Here is a 27,032-nt window from a genome sequence, read left to right on the forward strand (position 1 = left end):
TAATTAGCGGGATCGCATTTTTTAAATGAGATAAAAGCGAGAAGAAACCAGTTAATTGCAAAACTGTCAGTTTGTAATTTGTGGAAAATATAAATCAAAGACAAAATGATTGAGTGCTTACAATGAATTGATCAACGTGAACTAACATGGATTTGTTCAAAGTAGTCCAATTGAACTTTCCGAGGTGGTCAATAGCTGACTGGATAGAGCGATGTTTGTGTGACTAACAAGATAGCACACTGATGAACAATGTCTTCTGTTACAACATTTTGGTAACCTTCATAAAAGTGATACTGGAATTGAAAGTGATAATGGGAACTGCAGATGCTGGAGAATCCAAGATAACAAAGTGTGAAGCTGGATGAACACAGAAGGCCAAGTAGCATCTCAGGTGCTCCTGAGATGCTGCTTGGCCTGCTGCGTTCATCCAGCTTCACACTTTGTTATCTGGAATTGAAAGTCTCTGGATTGCTAGTTCTGTACCAAAACCCTACTGCATATCTCGATAATGAAAGAGTGAAGTGGTAAACAATGTTAACCGTGAACAACATAATCAATGATATTTTTCTCCTTTGATCTGTTACACATGTTTTGAAACTCGGTGATCTTGAAGAGACAAGGTAAAAGACAAGAGATGGGCAGTAAATGCTGGGCTAGCCAGTGACCCACACACCCAGTGAGAAAAAGCTTTGAATGCTTTCGAGAAGGAGGTAGATTTAGTTCTCAGGGTTAAAAGGATCAAAAGGTACGGAGCAATAACAGAGTGCTGAATAGGATAATCAGCCATGATCATATGAATAGTGGAGCAAGATCAAAGGGCCTATTTTCTAGGTTTTCATTACTAGCATTTGGGACAATAATCCAGACTTGAACAGGTTTTAAGAAATATATTCGTTTTATCAAACTACCTATAAAAATAATTGATCTAATTCTCAGATGCACATCCACAAAAGCAAAACAATTTATTATCCTGTTAATAAAATGTGAGGCTGGATGAACACAGCAGGCCAAGCAGCATCTCAGGAGCACAAAAGCTGACGTTTCGGGCCTGGACCCTTCATCAGAGAGGGGGATGGGGGGAGGGAACTGGAATAAATAGGGAGAGAGGGGGAGGCGGACCGAAGATGGAGAGTAAAGAAGATAGGTGGAGAGGGTGTAGGTGGGGAGGTAGGGAGGGGATAGGTCAGTCCAGGGAAGACGGACAGGTCAAGGAGGTGGGATGAGGTTAGTAGGTAGCTGGGGGTGCGGCTTGGGGTGGGAGGAAGGGATGGGTGAGAGGAAGAACCGGTTAGGGAGGCAGAGACAGGTTGGACTGGTTTTGGGATGCAGTGGGTGGGGGGGAAGAGCTGGGCTGGTTGTGTGGTGCAGTGGGGGGAGGGGATGAACTGGGCTGGTTTAGGGATGCAGTGGGGGAAGGGGAGATTTTGAAACTGGTGAAGTCCACATTGATACCATATAGCTGCAGGGTTCCCAGGCGGAATATGAGTTGCTGTTCCTGCAACCTTCGGGTGGCATCATTGTGGCAGTGCAGGAGGCCCATGATGGACATGTCATCAAGAGAATGGGAGGGGGAGTGGAAATGGTTTGCGACTGGGAGGTGCAGTTGTTTGTTGCGAACTGAGCGGAGGTGTTCTGCAAAGCGGTCCCCAAGCCTCCGCTTGGTTTCCCCAATGTAGAGAAAGCCGCACCGGGTACAGTGGATGCAGTATACCACATTGGCAGATGTGCAGGTGAACCTCTGCTTAATGCGGAATGTCATCTTGGGGCCTGGGATGGGGGTGAGGGAGGAGATGTGGGGACAAGTGTAGCAGTTCCTGCGGTTGCAGGGGAAGGTGCCGGGTGTGGTGGGGTTGGAGGGCAGTGTGGAGCGAACAAGGGAGTCACGGAGAGAGTGGTCTCTCCGGAAAGCAGACAGGGGTGGGGATGGAAAAATGTCTTGGGTGGTGGGGTCGGATTGTAAATGGCGGAAGTGTCGGAGGATAATGCGTTGTATCCGGAGGTTGGTAGGGTGGTGTGTGAGAACGAGGGGGATCCTCTTGGGGCGGTTGTGGCGGGGGCGGGGTGTGAGGGATGTGTCGCGGGAAATGCAGGAGACGCGGTCAAGGGCGTTCTCAATCACCGTGGGGGGAAAGTTGCGGTCCTTAAAGAACTTGGACATCTGGGATGTGCGGGAGTGGAATGTCTTATCGTGGGAGCAGATGCGGCGGAGGCGGAGGAATTGGAAATAGGGGATGGAATTTTTGCAGGAGGGTGGGTGGGAGGAGGTGATTTTCCTGTTATCCTGTTACATTGTTCCTCCATGTCTTCTCTTCAACATATTAGGCATGGCAAAGTAGGATACATGCTTCCGAGTTTAGATGTCTTACATTTTTCCCTAATGAACCATGCTGCAGTCTTTTTTCCAGATTCTTCTCCTCCCCTAGCTTTTTTTAAGTTAATTCACAGGATGAGGACATCACTGGCCAGGGAGCATTTATTACCAATCCCTAATTGCCCAGAGGGCAGTTAAGCATCAGCCACATTTAGTTTCTTTTTCTAAAGGGCATGTGAATTAGATGGGTTTTTCCAACAATAGGCAATGAACAATCGACAATGACAATTGATTCGTGGTCACTGTCATCAGACTCTCAAATCCAGATTTTTTAAATTAACTTCAAATTCCAACACCTGCCATGGCAGGATTTGAACTCAGATTCTCAGAACATTACCTAGGTCTCTGGATTAACACTCCAGTAATAATACCACTCGGCCATCACCACCCTCTGTGATCATATTTTGAAAGCCATTCTTATAGGACTTGCACCACATATCTTGCAGTCTTACATTTTTAAAACAGTACACATGCTGTGGACTATCATTTGGCTGAAATTAAACGGAGTCAAATTTGGCATAGTTGAGTTGTTAAAAGACTAATTTTATTTCCAGACTAAGTTTATATAGATTTTTAAACAAAGGTCCTGAATTGAGCTAAGTCACTGTATCCTTTGTTCTATTGTTAGATGCAATGTTAAATTTGGAAGCCACTTTAAGAGAGTGCTTAAGCATGAGTTCTCTTCTTTAACTTAGTGGGTGAACTCAATTAGCAGACGGTTAACGTTGTTTTGCTTTTTGTTTTTAAATGCATTGCGATAATACAATGCAAAAATGGTTTAGAAATACACACATTTTTCAACTTTAGAGTAAGTGTTTTACTAGAATTATCACACCTGGTGGTCATCCTGCCAAGTCCCGAAGGATGCAGTAATTTTCAGGATTATTTTGGCTATGTTAAAGTTTCATAGAGAGTCATAGAATTTTTATAGCACAAAAAGAGACTCTTCATTCCACAGTTGACAAGCTTGAAATACAGTGGATACTACAGTTACAATTACCTCAGGCCAAAGAGCTTTCCCTCATCTTTCACTGCTTTTCAGAAGAATCATTAAAGGGGTTTGGTCACCTTGCGGCTTGCGCCTCATTTCAAATTAAATAACTTTCTGTTCTTGTTGAATGCTAAGAAGAAACACCTTTATCCAGAGAAATGCATTGAATGTAAAACTTGTTAGCAGAGTGATTAAATGATTTCAGAGAAATGTAGAGAAATATGCAAGATCAAACAAAATAGAGGGTTAGTGTGAAAGCGTTAGATAAGGAATACAAAAGGAGATTATAATAGTGCATGAAGATCTGTAACCGTGGTGTGTATCCCATGTAACTATCAGCAACTAGGTTTACACTTAAATGATAACATGAGATTTTTTCACAAAATCAAACAAAAGAATATTACAGATCATTTGTTGCCACTGATCCTTACTAAAGAAAGATTCCCAATGGAACACTCAACTTTCAGCTGCAATGTTTAGAAGCTGCAATGTTTAGAAGCTGCAATGAGTCAAGCAAAGTTACTTGTATTCTGGAGTCAGAAACACCAATCTATCTGAAATCTGGTATGCAATTGCAATCAAAACATGCAATGTTAGTTTTCCCCACCCTAAGTTTTGCAAAGGCATGCTTCGGTTCAGAAAATTATTCAACAGATAATCAAATCACCAAACGTGTACTTGACCCTCCCTTCCCCTCCACCCTAAACTCAGGAAAAAAAGACAGAAATTCTATGCCAGACTAAGAAGCACTATCCACATCCCAGATCACAGCATTTCAGTTTTGCAAATCAAGAAGACAGTTACAACTATTCAGGATATCCATATTACAAGAGAGCAAGTATTTTTCACCAAGTCCACATTCAGCAATTAAGACTTCTCCAAAACTAATCTATATGACTATTTGTAAATAGATTGCTTGCTGTGGAAATGAGTCATAAGCAGAAGAACTCAGTTTTAAATTAAATCTGTACCAAATCAACAACTATCAGTGAGTTCAGCAATCTAGGCTCTAGACATAAAAATGCAAGTTATTGTAGTTTGCTCAGAAACTAGAGATGGGTCAGAACAAAGAGAAAGAGCATGCTTCTGGAAGAACAGAAAATACTTAACATGGGGAGGAATTTTAAATTTTTAAAAATACGTGCCAAGGCATTTTTAAGTTTAGATCCAAAGAAAGTGAAATTACTATCAACGAAACAGGCAATGAAGTGGCATACCATTTAACACCCAAACACTTTTCCCCAAGAGGAAAACATTGGAATGGGTCTAAAGCAAACTACTAACACAAGCAACAACTATTTGGCATGCCTGCCAAAGATCAATTTAATCCAAATTTTATACATGGAACATGCAGCAATAACGACACTGTATTCAACGCTGCAGCCGAGTGCTGAAAAATGGAATCAGAATAGATGGATGTTTGCTGGCCGGCACAGACACTGTGGAATGAAGAGTCTCTTTTTGTGCTATAAAAATTCTATGACTCTCTATGAAACTTTAACATGGCCAAAATAATCCTGAAAATTACTGCATGCTTCGGGACTTGGCAGGATGATTTAATAATTCACCACTCTGCCTTTGTGAAGTGCCTTCAGCATCAGTCAAAAGTTGGAGGAAAGTCATGGAATTTTGAGAGATGTTTTCTGAGAGACATTGGATTTAGGGGGAAATAAATCATTCAAGACAAAGGGGAGGATAACTATATATTTCTTGAACAGGATGTTGATAAACATTTTTGGAATGAAGAGTGACATCACCTGAAGAGAGGGAACTATTTATCAGATCAGTGATGGAGGCTAATAAGGTGGCATTAGGATGGAGTCTTGCACAAGTTATTACATTGACCAAGTATGAAAACTATACCAGATTATGAAATAACCAGCAAAACATGTATCCTAAACCAGACATGTGGTCCAAGGCGATTATTGAAGCCAAAATAACAGCAAAATATCAGAAAAGGTTTTTCTGGTGAAGGGTCTAGGCCCGAAACGTCAGCTTTTGTGCTCCTAAGATGCTGCTTGGCCGGCTGTGTTCATCCAGCTCCAAACTTGGTTATTGTAGAATTTTCACCTTCAGTTTGTTCATACTATCCTTTCCCACTCTACGATCTGCTCCAAAGAAATACCAAGCATGATCAAATGTAGATTTTCTGCCAGCCCACCTCTTAAATCTTCCACAATGCAGACAAACAAACCAAACATTTTCCAAAGCTCAGAGCTGGAAGAGAGGATTGGTAAAAAGTGGGAAAGGAAGCATGTATTTTAATGGACAAGGTCAGAAATCACACAACACCAGGTGATAGGCCAACAGGTTGAGATTTTCAGCCTTGTCCAGCCCAGTGCAACACCAGCACTTTGACACCATGGCATGCTAATGGCCACTTCTCTTTGCTCTCAGGTGCTTTCCAATAGAAACACACTTGCAACTGTAAGTTTGAGTTGGCATTCTACTCTGGGCGTGCACTTCAGACATTGTTTAGATGTGGGTGCACAGGCAGCCACATGAAGACAACTGTTCCGGAGCATAATCACGGAGTAGTTAGATTCAAGCAAGTTCTGTCCAAATTCATCAGCATCTCATTTTGACATGATGGAACAATTATTTCAAAATTTGTACTGTAGATTTTCAGATAATGAGATTTAAAGTCTTCAAACAGTGCTCTTTTAAAAGACTCACTTCAGTCTTAACCACTCCCGTCAGCCAAATCCAAACGAAATTATGCCCCATACTACACAAAAGAATTCTTCGAACCCAGCTACTCCAGAATTAATTTTTGCAGGCCCTTTAAGATGTTGTTTTTCTATCTGGTCAGGTTCTCCAAAATACTAACATGCACTGGCTTTTAAGTAATATGCTTCACTAAAAAATTCACTCAGTTTTTTATCCCCCCCTGCTTTTTGTTTCATCTATTTTCTCTATTTGTGTATTCAAGTAAGTCAACACAAGTAGTGATGGGATGGGGAACAAGTTATGGCCATTCTTGGCCAATTAGCAAGAGATGCTTTTAAAGAAACTCGATAGCCTACTATTCTGATATATGGAATAAAATAGTATATGAATGATGTATTGATTCAACTGAAGGTAAGCTTTGAGGAGTTTCTAGAAGTTCCAAGTGCCAGACAGATTACTTGCTGGTTTTTATCAGCAGATTGTAAAGTGAAGTCAGCAGTCAATGAATGACAAACAATAGCTTTGCTGTATACAGCATTATTTGTATATCTACAGCTGCTTTATCACAACATTGTATTGACATTTTTCCTCAAAGTTATTGGACAACAAAAGTTGGAAATAATCAAATACTGCACATAGATCACCAGTAGTGCATAACCACGGTCTTGTTCTTAAATTTGAAATGGGCAGCAGGCAATTGAGCAGAGCTGGTGAAGTAGTACTGTGACAATGCTGTGGTTTGAAGAGGCACATTTTGTCCTGAGATAACAAGGTGTAAAGCTGGACGAACACAACAGGCCAAGCAGCAGAGGGGCAGGAAAGCTGATGTTTTGGGCCTAGACCCTTCTTCAGAAATAGGGGAGGGGAAGGGAGTTCTGAAATAAATAGGGAGAGGCGGGTAAGTGGATAGAGGAGAAAATAGGTGGACAGGAGACAGACAGGTCAAAGAGACAGGGATGGAGCCAGTAAAGTGGAGTGCACGTAGGGAGACAAGGAGGTGGTAGGTCAGTCCAGGGAGGGCGGGATGAGGTTAGTAGATAGGAGATGGGGGTGGGAGGAGGGTATAGGTGGGAGGAAGGGCAAGTTAGGGATGCAGGGACAAGCTGGGCTGGTTTTGGGATGTGGTTGGGGGAGGGGAGATTTTGAAGCTGGTGAAGTCCACATTGATACTATTGGGCTGCAGGGTTCCCAAGTGGAATATGAGTTGCTGTTCCTGCAACCTTTGGGTGGCATCGTTGTGGCACTGCAGGAGGCACAGGGCGGACATGTCATCTGAGGAATGGGAGGGGGAATTGCAATGGTTCGCAACTGGGAGGTGCAGTTGTTTATTGCGAACCGAGCGTAGATATTCTGCAAAGCGGTCCCCAAGCCTCTGCTTGCTTTCCCCGATGTAGAGGGGGCCACAACGGGAACAGCAGATGCAGTATACCACGGTAGCAGACGTGCAGGTAAAAATCTGTAAAATGTGGAAAGTCTTCTTGGGGCCTGGGATGGGGGTGAGGGGGGTGGTGTGGGGGCAGGTGTAGCACTTGCTGCAGTTGCAGGGAAAAGTGACTGGTGAGGTGGGGCTGGAGGGGAGTGTGGAGCAGACAAGCGAGTCCCAGAGAGAGTGGTCCCTCCGGAAAGCAGATAAGGGTGGGGAGGGAAAAATGTCTTTGGTGGTGGGGTCGAATTGCAGACGGCGGAAGTGTTGAAGGATGATGCGTTGGATCTGGAGGTTGGTGGGGTGGTACATAAGGATGAGAGTAATTCTGTTTTGGTTGTTATTGCGGAGAGGGGGTGTGAGGGATGAGTTGTGGGAAATGCAGGAGACATGGTGAAGGATGTTGTCGACCACTGCGGGGGTGGAGGAGTTGCAGTCCTTGGAAAACGAGGACATCTGAGATGTCTGGGAGTGGAATGGTTCATCCTGGGAGCAGATGCAGCGAAGGAATTGGGAATAGGGGATGGGATTTTTGCAGGAAGGTGGTGGGAGGAGGTGTATTCTAGGTAGCTGTGGGAGTCGGTGGGCTTGAAATGAATATCGGATTCTCGGTGGTTGCCAGAGATGGAGACAGAGGGGTCCAGGAAGAAGAGAGGGGTGTTGGAGATGGTCCAGGTGAACTGAAGGTTGGGGGTGGAAGGTGTTGGTGAAGTGGATGAACTGTTCCAGCTCCTCATGGGAGCATGAGGCGGCGCCAATACAGTCATCAATGTAACAGAGGAAGAGGTGGGGTTTAGGGGCAGTGTAGGTACGGAAGAGGGATTGTTCCATGTAACCTATGAAGAGACAGGCATAGCTTGGGCCCATGCAGGTATCCACAGCCACCCCCTTTGTCTGCAGGGAGTGGGAGGAATTGAAAGAGGAGTTTTGTCCTGGTTTCTTTTACTCAGCGAGGTTGGGAGACAGGTGTCAAACAGTTTACAAGAAGATAAACAACATGTGAAGCCTTGCGTTTTTTTTAGAAAAGCTGGAACAATAAAAACAGCCTGCATGGGTGTTGTCAAGCTGCCACTCACAGGACCAGGAATTTTAGTTTTTTAAGTTTTCAACTTTCCTCCCACATTCCAAAGATGTGCAGGCTAGGTGGATCAGCCATGCTAAATTGCCCATAGTGTTCAGAGGTGAGTGGGTTGTAGGGTGATGGGAATGGGTCTGGGTGGGGTGCTTCAAAAGGGCTGTGTGGACTTGTTGGGCCGAAGGGCCTGTTACCACACTGTCGGGAATCTTATCTAATCTAATCCAACAGTAGTTGCTTGAAGGTGAAGCTCTTGTTCCCTCTCTCGATTACCAGCCAAAAGCTGGGGGTCCTCTTCCTCAGCTGCTGGATTGCATGAGAGACAAAATCTATTTTTGGAATTTGCCTTTTGCCAAGGTTATGTTTATGAAATGTTACTATGTTCGAACAGTTAAATAGTAATAGTTACGAAATCTATTATACTGTTAAGTTTGCCAAGAGAGTTGTCATTCCAAGTTCTTCTTTCTTTTGTTGCATTTTAACTTTAGTGTATGAACAAATTGTGTTTTTCTTAACATCAAATAGTTTGACCAATCGAATTGCCTCTGGAACAAAGCACCTGACGTTTACCTTTAAAAGGAAGGAAAAGTTAGGGTCGAGGCTACCTTAATATATTTTGAAGGGTCTGGTCTGGGCCGGTCCATAACAGTACACAAATAAATCTAGATTAATACTGGACTTCACTGTAATGCAAACTTGAGCTAATGGCAAAATTGGATTGCTAGTTTCACCATCTGCAGGGATAAACTATCAGCTGCTAAGGATCAGTCAACAGTAAATGTTTTTTAAAAAAGAGGGTAACAATTGACTAATTTAGTTAGAAAAATCCAGCGTATCAGAATACAGTTGATGTTGTGGCACACATTTTCAAAAACATTTGTCAAGCTACAAATGCAAGGGCACAGATATTAAAGCAAACAGGGGCATGGATGGAAAAATTAAGGAAAAGCGCAATGAACAGAGAGATAAAGTGTGTGGGTGAACACAGGAGGCCAAGCACAAAAGCTGACATTTCGGGCCCAGACCTTTCATCAGAAAAGTTTACCTGAACCATCTCCAACACATCCCTCACCTTCCTGGACCCCTCTATCTCCATCTCAGACAACCACATAGAAACCAATACCCATTTGAAGCCTCCCAACTCCCACAGCTACCTAGAATACACCTCCTCCCACGCACCTTCCTGCAAAAATTCCATCCCCTATTCCCAATTCCTTCGCCTCCGCCACATCTGCTTCCAGGATGAGGCATTCCACTCCCAGGCTTCTCAGACGTCCTCGTTTTTCAAGGACCGCAACTTTCCTCCCACAGGGGTTGAGAACGCCCTCGACTGTATCTCTTGCATTTCTCGCAACTCATCCCTGCAATAACAAATCCTCCCTCCCAATGAACAGAGAGGTTGCTTTTTATATATACAATTTTTAGAGCCAGGATTTCAAAACTGGCATATGGGTGTTCGATACCTTTGTGAAGTTTTTTTTAGAAACAAAATCAAAGTCAGAGTTCTTCGAGGACAGTAACCTAATCCAATATGTATTCAAGAGCAGGTGACTGTAAACACCTGGAATGCAAATGGAACAAGATGTTTATACTGAGGGGTTTATAACTGGCAGGATAAACATGGAAGGCTTCATGTCAGTTCAGGATAATAAAGAATTGATTAAATCAATATCTTTAAAGCTAAAAGATTTTAAAGCAGTTTGGAGGAGACCTGACCGAGGTCAAAAGCAAGAACAGTCTATCTCCTACATCGGTGCTTTTCAGAGCAATTCAGAGAATAAGTTATCTCAGTTGAAGAGATCAGTTAATGCAATTTTCAAGCCGGATCCATTTGACTAGAAATCTGCAGGTTTTTAGAAACGAGAAAACTTAGTCTCCGAGTATTGTGGAAGAGTCCACATTGGCCTATTGAAAAAACATCAAATCATCTCCACAGTTCATGACAAAAACAGTCAAAAGTCAGTGTTAAGTAGAATCCCAAGGAATTGACAGATGAGAGAACTTTCTCTGGATTTGAATCTCTAAGGGACAGTTATTAAGAAACAAGCAGAAACCATGTTCTACTGCGTATTTTAATTAGGGTGCTCCATATTTATATAGCTTGGGTTTTATTTATTTCTTTAGCATAAAGAATTTTTATTCTGTTGTTAAAGAAACACTACAGTTTCACATGACTATGTTTCAGTGAATTACTGAATTACAGTGAAAGATATTACCTAAAACAAAAAAATACTTGTCAAGTCGGACTTCCTTCTCGGATCTGACTTGTCCACTGGTACCATAAACTGGCGTAACACAGAGATAATTATGCTTTGTTACAACTGGTAGGTTATGAGTCAGAAGAAATTTATGCTGAAACCAGGGATTTCCCACTTATACAAAATCTGGTTCAAAAATACATCAAGTTAAATGATTATAATAAATTGAAATAAGTGATGATGAAATAGGTTCATGGTATGGTTAGCAGAGTTGACAACTAGTTAACACAGATACATGAAGTAGTAGAGGGAGACAGTGATGTAGTGGTAATGTCACTAGAGTACTAATCCAGAACCCCAGTCTAATGCTCTTGTGGGGATGGCGCAATGATGAATTTCAATTAAATTAAAATACCTATAATTAAAAGCTAGTGTAACTGCAATCAAGTATTGGCCATTGATTATAGTAAAAACACGCCTGGTTCACCATTTCAACTCCCCATTGCATTCCTTAGACAACATGTCCATCCTGAGCCTCCCACCCGAAGGTTGCAGGAACAGCAACTCATATTCTGCTCAGAAACCCTGCAGCCCAATGGTATCAATGTGGATTTCACAAGTTTCAAAAATCTCCCCTCCCCCCACTGCATCCCAAAACGAGCCCAGCTCGTCCCCGCCTCCCTAACCTGTTCTTCCTCTCACCTATCCCTGCCTCCCACCTCAAGCCACACCTCCATTTCCTACCTACCAACCTCATCCTGCCCCCTTGACCTGTCCATCCTCCCCAGACTGACATATCCCCTCCCTACCTACACTCACCTCTACAGGCTCCATCCCCGCCCCTTTAACTTGTCTGTCGCCTCTCCACCTGTCTTCTTCTCTAACCATCTTCGATCTGCCTCCCCCTCTATCCCTATTTATTTCAGAACCCTCTCCTCATCCCCACTTTCTGAAGAAGAGTCTAGGCCCGTAGCATCAGCTTTTGTGCTCCTAAGATGCTGCTTAGCCTGCTGTGTTCGTCCAGCTCCACACTTTGTTATCTCGGATTCTCCAGCATCTGCAGTTCCCGTTATCCCTGGTTCATTTTTGTCTTTTAGGAGTGAAAATCTGTCATCTTTATCAGCTCTGGCCCACACGTTACTCTAGACCCACAAAAGGCAGTTGGCTCTTCAGTGCCCTCTGAAATGGTTTAACAAGCCTCTCAGTTCAAGGGGAATAAGCAATGGGCAATAACAGTACAAATGAATTTTTTAAAAAGTACACTAACACTTGAGTACAATTTAAGTAGATAATTAGCTAACAGTATTTTGCCAAGTCTCAGACAAAAGCACGTACAATGACTTCTCAAATCACTACTTCCACATCAACAGGAGTGACTATGTGAACGATAACTTGGAAAATATTTGCAAAATAAAAAAAATGCAACATAGATTTGAGCCTCTATTGCATGGGCTATGCAGTATTTTGGAGAGTGCGTATGAACATTAAACCAATGCAAAGGATACTGTTTTCAGGGGAAGTACCAAGACTCCGTTTGTATAGTTTAGTCAGCATGGTCAAGAATTGAAGCCAGAATCAATGCCAAGTCGAAACAGAAGCCTTACATGAAAATCCATTACCTAAGCCATCATTCTTCAGTGAGCATGTGCCATCATACTATTCAACAGAGTACTACAGAAGAAACAAAAAGAGAAGACACTGAAAAAAGATGCTAAGGCCTTCCGTCAGACCTAACATTACCTCGATTTTTCTCCCTAAACAGATGCCATCTGACCTGGTAATAAAACAAAGTGTGAATGCTGAATGCTTCTTCGTGAAGGGCCATTTTGTGAAGAAGCACGAACTCTCTTTCAGTCTAGCTGCTGTCAGATCTGCTGAGTCTCTCCTGCCTGACCTAGCAATTGTTTTGAAAACAAGTTCTGATTTCACTTCAGATTTCTAGCATTTGTAGTATTCTGTTTTTTTGGCATGACGGCAGATTCTGATGTACAGGTAAATCTTCCTGCAATGGTCACAAACAGCATTGGATGTGCGAAGCTGAGCCATTTCACTCCTGGCACTCCATGCGAGGAACGTTATTGCAGCTCCACTGACACAACGAACAAGAATTCTGGGCTCGATGACATTAATACTTGCTAACCTTCTTTTCCATAAAATTGAAACATTCAAAATACTAAGTTACCTTGTAAAAGGTTTCTTTTAAAAAGGCGACTAAGATGTTCCAATTTCCTGTCATCAGAATTTAAATATGCCTTCAGAAAGCACTAAATGCATTCACAGCCATCAAGTTCTGTGACAGCAGACAATGAAGGCATTAATTAGGACTGGCTTAAGACCACGGCTGGTTTTATACCAGTCAAAAGAATCTATGCAGAAGCTGGCCACATTCGGAAACTTTGAAAAATTACAGATCTACGGTTGAAGAAAAAAACCTAACAGGAATTTTAATCAAACCATTCCGCAGAGTTTAACAAAACTGAAACCCAAATACATATGCATCAAAAAATCTGCCCAAAGGCAAGCGAAACTTTTCATCGTAAGATTGCCTGCAGGGACATAAAATGTGCAGTCTATAAAAGCCTTCAGCCAATCCAAAACTGAATTATTACAGCATCAAGTAGAAGACATCCATTGAGCTTAAGAAGAACATTTCAAAAAAGCTGCAACTTAACAGATGTAGTTTGCAATCATCTATTACAATATGTCACTTCCTATGGATTGATTCAAGTTTCTGCATCTATTACACTATCAAGAAGGCCAGTCAGAGAATTTGTGTAAAGTGGTTCTTAACATTAGGCCCCAAATTGTATTTGGGCAATTTCTGTACGTGTGCTCGTGTCCTGTATACAATTAACTTGAAACATTTACATATTCTAATCAATTCTGTCAATACACAATTCTCAGCAAACAAATTGGAATGCCATAAGCAAATCCTAAAAAGGAAAAATCATATTTTCCTTCATGTAAAAATTATTACTTCTGTGAGCCAGCATTAAAGCTCAATACTCATTCTGAATTTTGAATTTTAATTTTCCAAACACCATTTTTAAAGTATTGACAGTATGGTTGCAGTGTGGCATTATGCGCTGTCAGCAGGGTAGCAGCCACACGTATTTATTCTTAAAACAAGGGAATAAAGCTTTTAAGGACAGCATCGCCCTTCAATCCGAATGTCAGATACCATTGTTACTAAAATATTTCATTTGACGTGCTTGAGTATCTGCTACACAAGCCACAAAGCACTTGTTGGCAATTAGTAATGGTACCTTTTGATTCACTGCCATAGCCAGACAGAAATATATTTGTAGCCAAGTTGGTTGATGAGAGGGCAAAAACAGAAGAAACATTCTACATTTATAAACTTCAAATGCATTCTGTTGTCAAGGAATTCAATAAAAATTCTAAATGTTGAACTTTTAATGTGATCCTTATCCAAAGGTCAGACAAATATAACAGCTCACTCAGTCATCTGTGTACCATACATTTTGTTTCACATCAAGGATCTAAATACGTTGTTGAAGTTTATCCCAAACATGGAGAGCATTTTTAACTCCAAAGGGCATGCTGGAACTAAATTCTAAACACACGGAATGGGTTCATTCATGCAAAGTATTGTATTATCTAACGACTCAAATTATTGTAAATCTTGGAGGCTTCTAGGGATCTGCCCTCAATGTAGTCTTTAGCAAGTTGGTTGGACATGAGGTATGGTGAGCATGGAAGAGGGAAAAATAAGGTTAAGAGAAGTATCTAGAAGAAATAAAAATGGTAAGAGAAAACCTCACCTCATACAACTGGCCCCATCGATAAGGGAGGGATCAAAATTAGTTTTGACAGGACAGAATAAATACCAGAAACCAACACAGTTTGAGCAGTCTTCCAAGAATTAAGCTTTAATGTGAAATTGGTACGGTATTCAAAACTTCAAGATTTTTTCATTTTTCTTCAATTAAAAATAATGATTGACTATAATTAATAGGAGTATAAAAACAATATAATTACTGACATTATGAATTACACCTACATTCATCAATTTTTGTTTTGATTTCCCAACTTGTACATAGCACCAACCAAACTGAAAGAAACACCGATTATTAAAACACACGTACCAGTGAGATGTCTGATTTGCATTCTGTTCAACTCCTTCAGATCAGGAGACTGCTCTGAAAGCCAAGGCTACATACACTCTACAAAAACATTATTGTACAGGACCTTGACTACTGTTGCACTATTTTGATGACAACTAAACATTATGCAACTGGAAAAGCCATTTGTGGAAATCAGTTTTGCAGAAAAACAAGACTGTACACATAGTACATGGCAGTCAAGGCAGCCTGGAGGTGTAAAATCCCAAATGACAAGCCCAGCTCTCAGTCCACTCAACAAGTCATTGTGTTTTATTTAAATATTTGTGCTAATTTACTAACTGGAGCCTTAACAGCCTTCGTTATTTTATGTCTTCACCAATGCTTTTATATTTGCTCTAACCTTTCACTGGAATATGATTTAGGACACAATGGTGGCACAGCTCATCAGAACTTCAGTGACCCACACCACAAAATGCTCAAAAATGCGTGCGTTAAGATGCTTCACACAGCTGCTTCTCAGGCTCAGACACACTCCAGTGCTTCTCCTTGGGAAGGGAAATCAGCACACTCATCATCATTACTACTTACAAAAGGTGTGCGCATTTAGGAGCGGAATTCTACCTCCTTTCCTCAGCCAGGGAAGGTAGGTGCATAAAGGTGCCATGCTTTTCTAACAGCAAAATTCTGCAGATGCTGGAAATCTGAAACAAACACATAGGATGCTAGAGAAACTCAGCAGGTCTGGCAGCATCTGTGGAGTGAGAAACAGACTTAAATTTTTTTTTAAAAGTCTGGTAGGACACTTCTTCAGAACCGGTTGCTTATTTTGTAGAGTTAGAAGAAAACAAAAATGTACAAAACAAAATTAGTTTACGTGCCGTGTAGCACCTAACAACCACCTGGTGTATATGATCAAGCTGAAGCACGCAAGCAGGTGAATGAACAGCAACAAATATTTCAGTTTAAGAGTACAATTAACAATTGCAAATACTTTGAAGTAATCATAGACCTAATCACAGTATTCCAAAAATCATCAATAAACACAAAACCTTTTAAATTGTTCCCTGCAATTAGGCTAGTATTTTGTAAGATAATTACTCTCAGATTGGGTATAATTTCACATAGGCTTTTATTTTGCATTCACTCAGTTTCTTGTAATGGTAGCATCTGCTGACACCAACTGTCAATGCACTTCCTGCCTTAATGCAGGGTAATTTTCACACAAGAGTATTCCTTGTCCAGTATTGCACAGAATAATCAATTATAGGAATCAATGGCAAGGGCAGTCTCAAAGGGATTCACATCACATGAATTAAAAGATGTACCATTCACAATTCTAGCCAGAAGCAAGATTGTAATTTCAAAACTCACTATAGTTTATCTGTTATTATATTACAAAAGATTGCTTTTAGTTTTCTCGCTCTATGGTCTAAAGCAGAGGGAAATAAAGTGCTTTAAAACAGTGTTGCTTAGCAAATCCTAACAATTTCTCAACTTTTGAAGCTTAGAAAAAACGGCAAGAGTATTTAGACATCTGAATTAATTCAAGCTTGAAATAAAATGCAGCATGTTTATTTCCTGTAGATAGCAGTCGCTGCACTCTATAGCACCAGAGTAACTTGCACACAAAAGAAACAAATACTCTATTCTGAAAGTTCAGATTTCGATCAACAGTTCATTACTAAAAATCAAGTTAGTTACCGATTAACTCTAGAACAAAATTTTCATGTACTGCTTAAATTTTGCAATATAGTGATCAGTAGCCTCTCTTCAAAGATACAATACATGGAAAAAGAAACACTAGCAAAACTTTGAATGGAGCACAAGAAGTCCAGTTTATGGCAAACAGCTTACCTCGCATCTCCTTTACCAAGATTGGCATTAGCTGGACTTAGAATGGTCTGATTTCCTTCAACATCTATAATGCATTTTGTGTTCAAATCAATTTCTAAAAACAAAGTGAGACATAATTTATTAAAATAAATTGTGGCAGGAAAAATAAGACTGACACATCTTCATAGCATATTTTATAACATATATCAGAAGACATCATAAAGCAGCTAGACAATTTATATACCTGTAAAAGTAAATATTTTCTGAAGTATTTTCATAAGTTAGATTTAAAAATTATTCTCATGACCTTATTTATCATCCCTTAATGATTTCTTCCAACCATGCATTCTGCTTACACATCCCGACCCTTTTGGTTCACCTGCTGTCTTATTGATTGCTTATTATTCATCCACACTGTTCGTACTCATTGCAACTTGCTGCCAAGTTGTCTGCACCTCCCTCGATTTCAGAAATCTCAACAATTCTTTTTACTACCACACCTTTGGCTGTCAACAATCTTTGCCAAGTTATCTAAGCTCCTTGACATCTCTTCGCTTCCTTACTGAATGTGAAGCATGTTTGGGCAGTTCCTCCATGAACTGTAGCTACTACAAAAAAAAAGGCTACATTTAGCAACTCACATACATCACCAAGTTAGTTTCCATGCACCTCTTCAAGCACTCACTCCCTCCAACATCAATACCGCGACCAAAACTCAACCTGTTTTCATGAGTTTATGTTTCAGTATAATCAAATATCCAAAGGTTCTTCACAAGGATATTATAAAACAAGATGTGACGCCAAATCACATAAGGAGATATTAAGCTAGATGGCCAAAGAGATGGATTTAAAAGGAAAAAAATATAGAGGGTGGGACGTACAGCAAGGGATTTTCAAAGTTCAGGGCTTTGTCAGCTGAAGGAACCGCCACTACGCCGGAGTGATTTAAAATCAGGACTGTGCACAAGGCCAGAATTGAAGAACCTCAAATGTGAGGAGACCACTGCTTAGTAACATTGTCAATGAAGTCAATCTAGTGATCCCAATTAATGATCTGGGTACATGGGTTGAAAGCTCACCACAGCAGATGATAAAGTTTAAAATGAATAAATCTGAAATTAAAACTGGTTTAATGGTGACAATGAAACCATTGCCAATATCACTAAAACCCTTCTGGTTCATGAATGTCTTTTAAGGAAGGGAAATCTGCCATCCTTACTTGGTCTGGTCTACATGTGAGTCCACATCCACAAAAATTTTGACTTGGACGTCGGCCTTCCTGCTCCTCGGATGCTGCTTGGGCTGCTGTGTTCATCCAGCTCTACACCTTGTAATCACTCTGTAACAGCTACTGGATCCCATACCACCAACCAATGGGACTGATATAATTGCAAGGTGCCATGCAGGGACTGTGAGAGCCATTGCACGGGCCAATCAGGTAGAAGAACTGTCAGTGCGGATGCATGAGAGCGGACTGGTCATCGGGGGGCGCGGTCGTTTCTCGCTCGTCTCAGTGCACGCGGGCACGGAAAGACACAAATTCAACTGGGACAACGCATCCTTAATAGCGCGGGCCGGAGACGTGCCGGGGAATTCCTGGGGGCCTGGCGTTCCGGCCGGGGCTCTGTCGGCAGTCACGCTGAGCTGGACCTGGTGTGCGGATCGCTGGGGGGCAGAGCCGGGAGTGGTGCTAACCACACCAGCAAACTAGATATGTGGATGGCAGGTGGGACAGAGCATCGGCGATTCGCCGGAGGCTCGCTGACAATATATCCCAGGAGGATGACAAAGCCTTGGCAATCAAACACTTCAGTTTAGTGTGCAGATGTACAACCTCAGCCACAACTTGAGCTACATATCTTCTCAAAAACTTTAAATGGCTTTATCTGTACTTAACGCAATGGGACTAGCAAAGCCACTGGAGATGGCACGTGTAAGAGGCTGACCAAGAGCAAGTTTAGGAATTTGTGATTTGGGGAATTAAGGGCCGATAGGAGTACAGTGAGCATGGAGTTCAACTGATGTTCAACTGAGCATGTGATACCTTTTCATAATCCTATTTCTATTAGCTTGATAGGATAGCTAAAGCTTTGCATAACCACAACCACATAAAACTACTAACATTATTTCTATGTTATATAGCCAGAGACTTTCCCCCAGGGCAGGATTGACTGCCATGAGGGGTCATAGTTTTAAGGTGTTAGGAGGAAGGTATAGAGGAGATGTCAGAGGGAGGTTCTTCACCCAGAGAGTTGTGAGCGCATGGAATAGTTTACCAGTGGTAGTCGTGGAAGTGGAGTCATTAGTGACGTTTAAGCGACTGCTGGACATGCACATGGACAGCAGTGAATTGAGGGGAATGTAGGTTAGGTTAATTTATTTTTGGATTAGGAATATTCCACGGCACAACATCGTGGGCCGAAGGGCCTGTACTGTGCTGTACTTTTCTATGTTCTATGTTCTATGTTATCTCTGAAATGGTCTAGGAATCACTTAGTCACATCTATAAAGTCTAATATCTAGAAAGACCATCTGGTATCAACCAAGGTACAGGAAATAAAAACAGCACTGTGAAACCATCTTCCTAACACCTTATTGCTAGTGTCCAAAATTGGAACAGATCGTTTAATCAAGTGTTAGTCTGACATTATTTGTAAACTACAGTTCCATCAGTATGACCATGTGCCAGACATCACTGCCACAGATATAGGCACAGTGGTGCACAGTCAAGGAGGTGCATTCAGTCTTCAACATTGATTCCAGGCTCCATGAAGCCTCATAGCATCTGGTCCAATATGGACAAGGAAAACACCTGCTGATTAACACCTGCTGTACCACTGAGTTATGAATCAGCATTCTTTCATGTTGAACACCAATTGGAGGGCTCACCAAAAGACTCAGGGTGGGAGATTTCAATGTCCAGCAGCAATAGTCACTCAGTAACATCATTACTGGCCAACGTGTTCAAGTTCTAAAGAGCTTAGCTGCAACACTGGGGCTGTGGCAGGGAACCAAACAACTACTCTCCCTGGAGCAGATTGATCTTGACATGACAGTGTCAGAAGGAGTGATCACCACACAGTCCTTGTGAGGTGAAGCCCCGGATCTCAGTGAGTATACTTTCGTCATGTTGTGTGGCAATACCATTGTGCTGATGAGATGAATTGATTGATTGGTTTGAATTTCAAGACTGGGCATCCAACGGCCACAAGAGCTGCTGAATTACATTTAACCACAATCTGCATATCTGCCGCTCTGCCATCAACACTGGGCCAGTGGATCAAACCTGGTTCAACAGGACTGGAAGGCATTCCAGCACGAAGAATATCTTTTCCCAAAAAAAGTATCAACCTGAGCTACAACACAGGATTACTTGCATGCGAAGAAGCACAGGCAGCTGAAGACTTGTACACCAGATCTAACCAAGCCCCTAGCCAAGCACTTTAATTTTTTCAACTAATCTCTTATGTGGGACCATATGAAGAGCCTCTGAAAGTTCAAGTAAACCACATCTACTGGTTTCCTTTATCAACTCTACTAATGATAACCTCAAAAAATTCCCATAGATGCAAGCATGATTTCCTTTTGTAAAAGTCTAGCATTGTCCCTATTAATACCAGGCTCACAAGTGAAAAATTCCCCATTTTTTCTGTACCTTCTTTTTAAAGAAAACACAATGGGATCACATAACCTATCCTCCAATACATAGAACTGCTCCAGAATCTGTTTAATCTTGCAAGATGACCAATGTATCCACTATTTCTAGGGACACTTTCTGAAATACCCCTGGACGTAGGTTATCAAGCCTTGGGGATTTATCAGCCTTGAATGTCATCAATTTCCCCAACACAATTTCCCTACTAGTACTGATTTATTTCCTTAATGATTTAGGATGAGGGAAGTAAGTGTCAACTGTCTAAGTTTCCTGTTCTGTCTGGAAATTATATAGCCATTCCTTTACCGTGACTGGGTCAAAATCCTGGAACTTCTTTCATTGTAGATCTATTCTCACCAGCTGAACTGCATAAGTTCAGAAAAGTTGGCTCACTACCACCCACTCAAGGAAATTAGAGATACGCAAGACATGTTGGCCTTAGAAATGCTCAGATCCCATGAAAAAATAATACCAAATGAAAAGGAAGCAAAGTTAAAAGAACCAGTCAAACATGTTCATCATGCTATCACAGATGCCCACTGGCCTTTGAGAAGAGGTGGCTAAATCTTAATTCACTGATAGTTGCAACTGTCTCACTGTAGACTATACACTAGCTGAAAGACACTTAAAAATAATATTGTCAGGCTTCAGTCAGTACTACATTCTACGAATTCATGTGCAGAAACTACCATTCTAACTTCCCTTCCCTGTGGGTGAGTAGCTGGTTTGCATTTTCTTTTACCCTCTTCGACATATATCAACATTGCAAACATTCAATTCAGGAAATCCTGTCACAAAACCACATCCTACCAATCTGTGACATGTCTTTATACTAATACAATGTTGTAGAAATTTACAATCTACTATTTATTATAATTAATAACTAATTTTAAAAGATTTAAACGTTAACAGCCAGTGGCTTTTGCATAACGTATCCAAATTATTTGAGCATTTTAAAACACAGGAAGTATAAATTCAGAGACAGTATGAACTGCAGATGCTGGAGAATCTGAGATAACAAGGTGTAGAGCTGGATGAACACAGCAGGCCAAGCAGCATCAGAGGAGCAGGAAGACTGACGTTTCGGGCCTGGACCTTTCTTCAGAAAACAAAATGTGTAAATAAAATGTATAAAAGTTTTTTTTTGCCTTTAGAAAGCATCTGAAGTGAAAAGCTAGAGAAACAGCAACAGAAATAAATTAGATCCCTATTTAAAGGACTAGCAAAGATGTCCCAACTGTAGCAGCCTCAATCAAAGGTCAGGAAACTAACCCAGAAAAACAAGTCCTTCACAAATAAGGAACAGAATTATATTAACTTAAACCCCACAAAGTTTAAACAAGTAAGGACCAAATATCCTATTCCAGCTGATTGGAAAAGTCAAATCACAAGTCAGTAGCAACACAAGTGCCATCTACTACATTTACCTACATGCAAAAAAGTGAGTTGGGTACAACAAACATTAGTTGGTTCACAACCAATAGCTGGGTAATTTTTGAAATGTCCTTGACAGCAGGGACTTACAAATACAATCAGCAAGCATGCCAGCATTTCACTAACCAAAAGGGTCTAAACATTTCATTGCTTCTGCTTAAGGAAGCATGAGAGGGGGAAGAGACTGAGATTCTTGTCCTCAAATGCTGTTTTTCTGTTTACACAAGGGAAGTAGTGGGGAAATAAAAAAAGGTGAAAAAGTGTAGAATAAACAGCCACTTAACATCTATCGGATGTACTGAGTAGAGTGAAATTATTCGTGATACTGTGAGGAGTGTCATTTGCTTACAGCACTCAAGCCTAGAGTGCAAAGTACAGTGATTGCAAAATAATTCCACATCTTCCTTGTGAAATGAATATACTAAGATATTTGTGCAAAATAAATGGAAATCCTTTGGAATTAATCTATTAACGTTATGTATATATTATCTAGTTCAAATATGTTTGAAAGGATTACACTTTGCCTTCACAAATACCAGTGCACCACAGATTATTTAACAACTCCCGATGGCCGGCGGACTGATAGAGCGCAGGACCTGGCTGTACTTTGGTACCCTGAATGTAAACATACAATGTTTAGTTCCAACCATTTTATGAATAACACCACAAAAGAACACATACAACCTGGATCACACAAAGAGAAACTGATGCAAAAACACCTTGGTAGTAAACCTAGCAATCGCAACAATCCACTGCATCTAGAGGAATGGACTGGGATGAACTGAAGGGTTTTCTGCACTCAACATTTCACAACTTGCCTCCAGACAACAGAAAATAAAAACAGAAAATGCGACAAAAACAACAATACTTTGGTCAGAATAGCTGCCCGATTTGCCATTAACTTTGTTTCTCTCTCTGCTGACTGGCCAAGCCACTGCATTTTTTCCAACACCTACTGATTCTAACCAAGACTGAGAGGATTTGGAGTATTTTGCATTTATATTCTGAAAAGCCAACCATGAATTTTGATATCAATGTAATAGTTGACAACTGTTCTGGTGCACTTTGGCATGAGGTGAGGGAGACACGCTCCTATACATTTGCATGTGCAAAACACCAAAGATATTCAAAAATCAAAAAGAGGAGACTCAAGTGACTCACCTACGTGGCCGCAGACAGAAGGCTGGCAACTGGTAGAAGGCACATAGTACGGTCAAAGGGGTCTTTTAAAGAATGGCAGCAGTTGTCTAGTGGGGTTGTGCAGGGGTCAGCATTGGGACACAAATTTTCATATTATACATTAATGATCTGGACGAAGGAATGGAGGTCATTGTTGCCAAGTTCGGCGACGACAAGATAGGTGCAGCGACAGGTAGTGTTGAAGAAGTGGGAAGGCAACAGGAGGACATAGACAGGCCAGGAAAGTGGGCAAAAGTGGCAAATTGAATATGGCATTATGCATTTGGTAGGAAGAACAGAGATGCAGACTATTTTCTAAATGGGGAAAGGCTTTGGAAGTCTGAATCACAATAGGACTTGGGAGTCCCGATTCAGGATTGTCACGGTGAACACGCAAATTCAGTTGGTATTGAGGAACGCAAATGCAACATCTGCATTAATTTCAAGAAGGTTGGAATGCAAAAGCAAAGATGTACTGCTGAGTCAGTCTAAGGCTCTGGTCAGATTGCATTCAGAATATTGAGCAGTTTTGGTCCCCATATGATTACCCAGGTCTTTACCCAGATGCTGGAAATCAGAAACACAAACAGAAGTTGCTGGGAAAGCTCAGGAAGTCTGGCAGCACCTGTGAAGAGAAATCAGAGTTAACATTTCTGGTCCAGTGACCCTTCCTCACGAATAGCTTCACAGGCTCAGCATTTCTTTTTTGAGAGGGAATGGTGATCAAAGAGTGTGAAGGAGCTACAGTTGTTGGGAAACTGGGCTGAAAAAATGCCACACATTTAATTAAATTACTCGCAGCACAACCACTTCAAAGGAACGAGAAATGGGCTGTTACTAAACAGAGGGTTCAAGTGTCGAGTGCTGGAAATAAATTGGTGTTCGAAGTCCATGTAGAAAATGACATCCACACCATCAGGAACAGAGACAATTTCATCACTCTCGCCACTATCCAGTTACACTTCAACTGCCTCAGGAGGATCACTGTGCCTTTTTACCACAAACACTTTTTGTCCAGAGATTGTTGCCATACGTATGCAATCTCCGAATACCACGGACATTCCACTTCAAACCCAAGTCGTGTAAATTTGAATCCTAATTCTAGAGAAATACATCCAAATATTTGAAAACAAATTACGTGAAACAAGTCTGATGAAATGTATTATCAGCACTGATGCTAGCTGAGTTCTTGCAGAGCAGACAATTTGTAAATTGACTGGACTGGATCAAAATCAAACTCCTCAAAAAAAGCACGCATAAAATGATCGAATTTCTAAATCAGTCTAAAGTTGTCATCTGCAGTTTTACAACTGAATATGAAGAGCCATCGGCCCAGATGGCAGGGATCCCAGAATACAGTCAGTAGGAGGTAAGCAAGACATTACAATCAAAATGGTTACAGCACAGGAAAAGGCCACGCAGCCCAATATTGCTGTGGGATCTCTGAGAGACCTACTCAGCTAGTTGCACATTCCTACCTCGTTTGATTAACTCGTTCCAAGAGATATCAGCATCACTCTGGCAATAAAATCTGGCCTGGCCAGAGGGCAGTTAACTATCACAGGTATGTCAGGCCAGCTAAGAATGGCAGATTTCCTTCACGAAAAAGCATCTGTGAATCAGACAAGTTTTCACGTCAATCAACATCGTTGTCAATTGACTAACTGTTTATTTCAGTTTTTTTTAATTGAAATCAAATTTCACCAACTTCCACAGTAATAGTCAAACCCATGTCACCAGTACATTAGCCTCTGGTTTTGTATTACTAGTCCAGCAACATTATCACCCCACTAGCTGCTCTCCATTTTTCTCTTACTCTACAGTCTACAAATACCTTTTCTCTTCTGGTTAATTATCCAATTTCTTTATGAAAACCACAATTCAAACTGCCACCACCACAGTCTCGGGCAGTGCAGTCCACATCTTAACCAGTCACTGTGTGAAAACATCTTTCTGAAAGAAGTAAAAAAGCAGGGAAGTTTCGCTATAGATTTACAAGGATTAGGTAAACTGCATAGAGGATACCCAAGGAAAATCTACTTTAGGAGGTATATACTTGGGAAAAGGTAATTCAGACAAAGTTCAGCAGGCTGATTTGTGAGGTAAAGGAGTTAGTTTATGAGGAAAGGGTGAGCAGGTTAAGCCTGCTTTGTCAGAGTTTAGAGCAATGAAAGGTGATCTAATCAAAACTTGTATAATTCTGAGGTGGCTTGACAAGTAGCTGTTGAATGTTGCCCCTCATGGGGAAATCTACCATGAAGACAGAGTTTCAAAATAAGGGATAACAAGGTGCAGAGCTGGATGAACACAGCAGGCCAAGCAGCATCAGAGGAGCAGGAAGGCTGACGTTTCGGGCCTAGACCCTTCTTCAGAAAATCATGCTCCTCTGATGCTGCTTGACCTACTGTGTTCATCCAACTCGACACCTTGTTAGCTCAGACTCTCCAGTATCTGCAGTTCCTACTATCTTCAAAATAAGGGACCTTTCTTTTAAAACAAAGATGAGGCAAAACTGATCTCAGAGTTACTAATCTCTAGAATTCTCAAACTCAAAACAGCAGAGAGACTGGATTACTTATCACATTCAAGGCGGAGATAAATAGATTTTTGATCTATAAAGAAGTCAAAAATTTGCAGGGATGTTGGGCAAGACAAGAAAAAATTGGAGTTAAGCCACAATCAGATCAATCACGACCTTATTAAATGGAGTAGCAAGCTTGAGGAGCCAAATGGTCTACTCCTGCTCCTACTTCTCATGTTCCTCTAACTTCTGAATCTTTTCTCAATCACATTAAATCTGTATCCTTTGGTTCTCAACCCAACCACCAAAATGAGGAACTTTTCCCTATTTACACCATCCTGATCCCTTAAACAACATGTACCAACGCAGTGAAAAACTGAAACTGCTAACTGTAAAGCTGAGAATCCTACACACTGGTCGAAAAAAATGGGTAAAGGACTAAGCCTCAAAAGCTAGTTCATCTTATTCTTATTCGGATTGAACTTTAGGAGCCAAAACTAATTTAGTTAGCACTCAAAGAGACTAAATAATTAAGAACAGCCAGCGTGGATTTGTACTGGTTGACTGTGTTTGACTAATGCACTGGAATTGTTTGAGGAAATCAGTGCAAGTGCAGAATGAAAGCTAAATCCATAATGTTGAAGGTGAAAATTCAAGTTGAAACAGTCATTTGAAAAAAAAATTGGAACGCTTGGCTATTATTTAAACATAGTGAACACTCCAGAAAACCCGTTTAATATTAAAGTTGAGTGTATCATAGCTAAGGAATGGGCAGAGTAAAGATTGCCTAGAATGATAGAAGATATGAGAATTTTTTATTCATTAACGGGATGAAGGCATCACTGGCTAGGCAGTGTTGATTGCCTAGAGGGCAGTTAAGAGTCAACCACATGGCTGTGGGTCTGAAGTCATGGGTTTTTCTGACAATCAGCAATTGACTCCTGGTCATCATTAGATTCTCACTTCCAGATATTTATTGAATTCAGATTCCACCATCTGCCGTGGTGGGATTTAAACCCGGGTCCCCAGAACATTATCTGAACCTTTGGAATAAAAATCCTGTGATAATATCACTTGCTCACTACCTCCCAACTTACAGCTATGAACGTTGAGAAGAGAATACAGACAGCGAGCAAGGGGGAGAGCGAGAGCAAGAGAGTGAGCGGAGGAAGAAAGCAAGAAAGCGGGGAGACGTAAATGCAGCACTTACTTTACAAACACAAAAAAATTCACATCAAATATTTACTCTTTTTGTGGTAGCAAGTTCAAGTCACATTGAAATGACTCATCTTCTGTGGATTGCAATCCTAGTCTCAATACATAAACCATCTCAGCTCCTACTGAGGATCTAAAAGTAAGCTTCTTTGCTTGCATTCTTACTAAGCAAGAATGATCACAACATAATTGAAAAAGTGTATATAAAATGCAACAGAATGTACAGGAACTTATGTCTAAATATCAAAGGTAAAACTTGCACATGCCAACCCAGATACCCTAAATTAACCTAGCCCCATTTGCTAGCATTTGGCCCATATTCCTCTCAACTGTGACAATGGGAACTGCAGATGCTGGAAAATCTAAGATAACAAAAGTG

General features: G+C 41.1%; 1 protein-coding gene across 4 annotated transcripts in view; it reads right to left on the minus strand.

The window, feature by feature from the left end:
• Positions 1-27,032, minus strand: part of LOC125454647 (kinesin-like protein KIF13B) — a 180,741-nt gene that overhangs the window by 134,992 nt on the left and 18,717 nt on the right. For all 4 annotated transcript variants that reach the window (XM_048535631.2, XM_048535630.2, XM_048535633.2 and 1 more), the window contains exon 2: positions 16,671-16,764. In XM_048535631.2, the coding sequence (XP_048391588.1) occupies positions 16,671-16,764 (94 nt within the window). The remainder of the gene's footprint in view (positions 1-16,670; positions 16,765-27,032) is intronic.

This window comes from Stegostoma tigrinum, chromosome 9 (assembly GCF_030684315.1).
Source record: "Stegostoma tigrinum isolate sSteTig4 chromosome 9, sSteTig4.hap1, whole genome shotgun sequence".
NCBI lineage: Eukaryota > Metazoa > Chordata > Chondrichthyes > Orectolobiformes > Stegostomatidae > Stegostoma > Stegostoma tigrinum.